Consider the following 2,500-nt stretch of genomic DNA (forward strand, 5'->3'; position numbering starts at 1 on the left):
CACATCGAGGGCGTGGGAGGGGCCTCACCATGACGTTTTTACAAGCCTTCGGGCAGCCAGCCCCAGCCCCGCCCTTGCCGCCCAGCACTTGATTCCGTGCGCCATCTGCAACTCCCTGGCGCTGAACCGCGCGGGGCCGCCCTTGTCGAGCCAGGTGGACACCGCGGCCGCCCGGGGCGCCCCCTCGACGGCCAGTGCCGCCGCCACCAGCATCACCACCACGTCGCCCGCGCCGGCCTACACCCGGAGCCTGATGGACCTCAGCCGCCCCGGGGACCAGGTCGCCGCGCGGAGTCTCACGTTCTCCGGGAGTCTGGATCGCGCCACGCAGCGCCCCCAGCAGCAGCGGCCCTACGGGCGGCGCTGCAAGAGCACGGCGCACATCATTCTGCAAAACAATGAGTTGCAGGTGCCGCGGGAGTCGCGCCCGCACGAATTCCACTCAACTCTGCGGGAGGAGGACGCCCCTGGCCAGCGAAACCAGATGATGGAAGTTCCCGACGAGGAGCCCCTGGGACGCCCCGGGCCCGAGGGGCGTGGCAGGGCGCGGCACAGGGGAGTGGCCGAGCCGCCCTACACGGCGGTAGGGTCCGGCCCTTCGGGGGGCTGGGAGCGCGGCCACGCCGGAGACCAGGAGGCGAGAGGACGCTACTTCGAGCCGAGTGTGCACTACACCCATGCCTTCCCCCCGCCCTGCTGCCCCTGCCAGCACTGCTCTGCCCTCTACTCCATCGTGTCCACGCTAACGCATGACCGACCCTGTCCAGTCTGCCCGCACCACCACCACCATCATCACCATCACCATCACCCGTCATGTTCACCTCATGTTCACCCTCATCATACTCAGGGACCTCCAGATTACCCGCCGCCCGGCCCCGTGGGCGCCGAGGAGCCTCGTGCGCCGCCTGCGAAGTCTCCCACGACGCGCACCTTCAACTCCCACCGCTGCTACGAGGACGACTTGCGACGGCCTGAGCGCCCCGCGAAGAGCCAGCCCACCAACCTCGCCCCCGCCCTCGTGCCGCAGCCCAAGTCCCGCACACCTTCGCCCAAGCCCAAGGGGCGGCCCGCCTCCCCCGCCAGGTCTCCGGCCAGGTCGCTGTCACCGGTGGATCGTCGGGCAGCGGCGGCGGAGGAGCAGCACCCGCGGACCACGCCCATTCTGCCGCGGCGGGTTCCGAGGATGGGCGCTGCAGCTGCCGCGGCCGCAGCGGCATCGAGCACCCACGCGACTGGACAGGTACATATGGGAGACGCAAGTGAGACTCCCGGAGAAGCTGTTGCCTTGTGTCGTTCATGTCCGCCTCTCCCTTCATGTGCAGCCATCAGCGAGACCGGCTTATTGGCAGCTTAATCCCATTGTAATTTTTGTATATATAATTTTTCACCTGATCTCATCTTATTGAAACTTTGTAAATAAAAAAAGATAATGTCAACTTAATCGTGTGTCGCCCCTTATTCCTTCGTAAGTGTCCACAACCTCCTGTGTAGAGACCCTCGTGCAGGGGATACTGGTCAGGCTCCTGCTCAGTAGTGGCGTAGAGTCGGTTGAGATTTTACCAACACTTAATTTGTCAGAATCAAACTTGCAGCATGGCAGATCCACATAACAGATCCACACACAAACACGTAGATTCAGACACAAACCGAGGCAAAAATAGCAGCCTAGACGTGTTTACAGACGAAGGCTACCAGGCATGCGTAGTTATGTCAGACTTTTTAAAATGCATCACTTCGTGTACCTGAAACCCTCCAAGGTCACAGGCACGATGTCCAGCTTAACAAGTTCAAATATGTAACAATTCATAGATAGATAGATAAACGATATGGAAATAAGTTGGACAACAACAATCGATAAAGCTAATAATTTGATGTCATAGTTCATAAGCTTATTAGAAAGCTAACGGGGTTTATCAAGCGACCATGATAACCTACCTCACGGCGGGAGAAGAGGACTCACCGCACGCCATGCCCGATGCGGAACTGCCTTTGTTTTTGCCACGCGTACCCGAGACCGTGTCCGAGACATCCTGGTCTGCACACGCGTGAGAAACCTGGGGACCTCGCCCAGGGTCTCGCTCAGGCTCTCTTAGGGGGTCATGACGCCAAGTATCTGCTCGCTGATTCCGTTTTGCGTCAGCCTGCCACTTCCCATTTCTTGATCCTTGTATACAACATTCTAGGGATCCCTATGAAGGAAAGGGGAAAAAATGCTAGTGGAGAGTCTATATGAGAGAAGTATAAACTCAGATAAATATATAACGATATGAATATATAGATAAGTGTTCTAAAACAATAAATTGTAGCAAATTCCACCTTAAAACAATTCTAAGACGAATAAAGAATAAATAAACAAGTACAATGAACGTATATGTTTGTAAAAAAACAAACAATGATGAATACATCAGTCAATTGCAGGTTTACATCCTTTGTGTGTGTGTGTGCGTGCGTGCGTGCGTGCGTGTGCGTGTGCGTGTGCGTGTGTGTGCGTGTGTGCGCG

General features: G+C 57.2%; 1 protein-coding gene across 1 annotated transcript; it reads left to right on the top strand.

Moving 5' to 3' along the window:
• Window positions 1-51: 51 nt before the first annotated feature.
• LOC125032450 lies at window positions 52-1,441 on the top strand (the record flags this gene model as incomplete). The annotated part of the gene is given in 1 exon segment (XM_047623587.1): window positions 52-1,441. A coding segment is annotated over 1 exon segment (1,303 nt), but the record flags the coding sequence as incomplete, so codon positions are not given.
• Between the last annotated feature and the right edge of the window lie 1,059 nt (window positions 1,442-2,500).

The sequence above is a fragment of the Penaeus chinensis genome, chromosome 14 (genome assembly GCF_019202785.1).
Source record: "Penaeus chinensis breed Huanghai No. 1 chromosome 14, ASM1920278v2, whole genome shotgun sequence".
Lineage (NCBI taxonomy): Eukaryota > Metazoa > Arthropoda > Malacostraca > Decapoda > Penaeidae > Penaeus > Penaeus chinensis.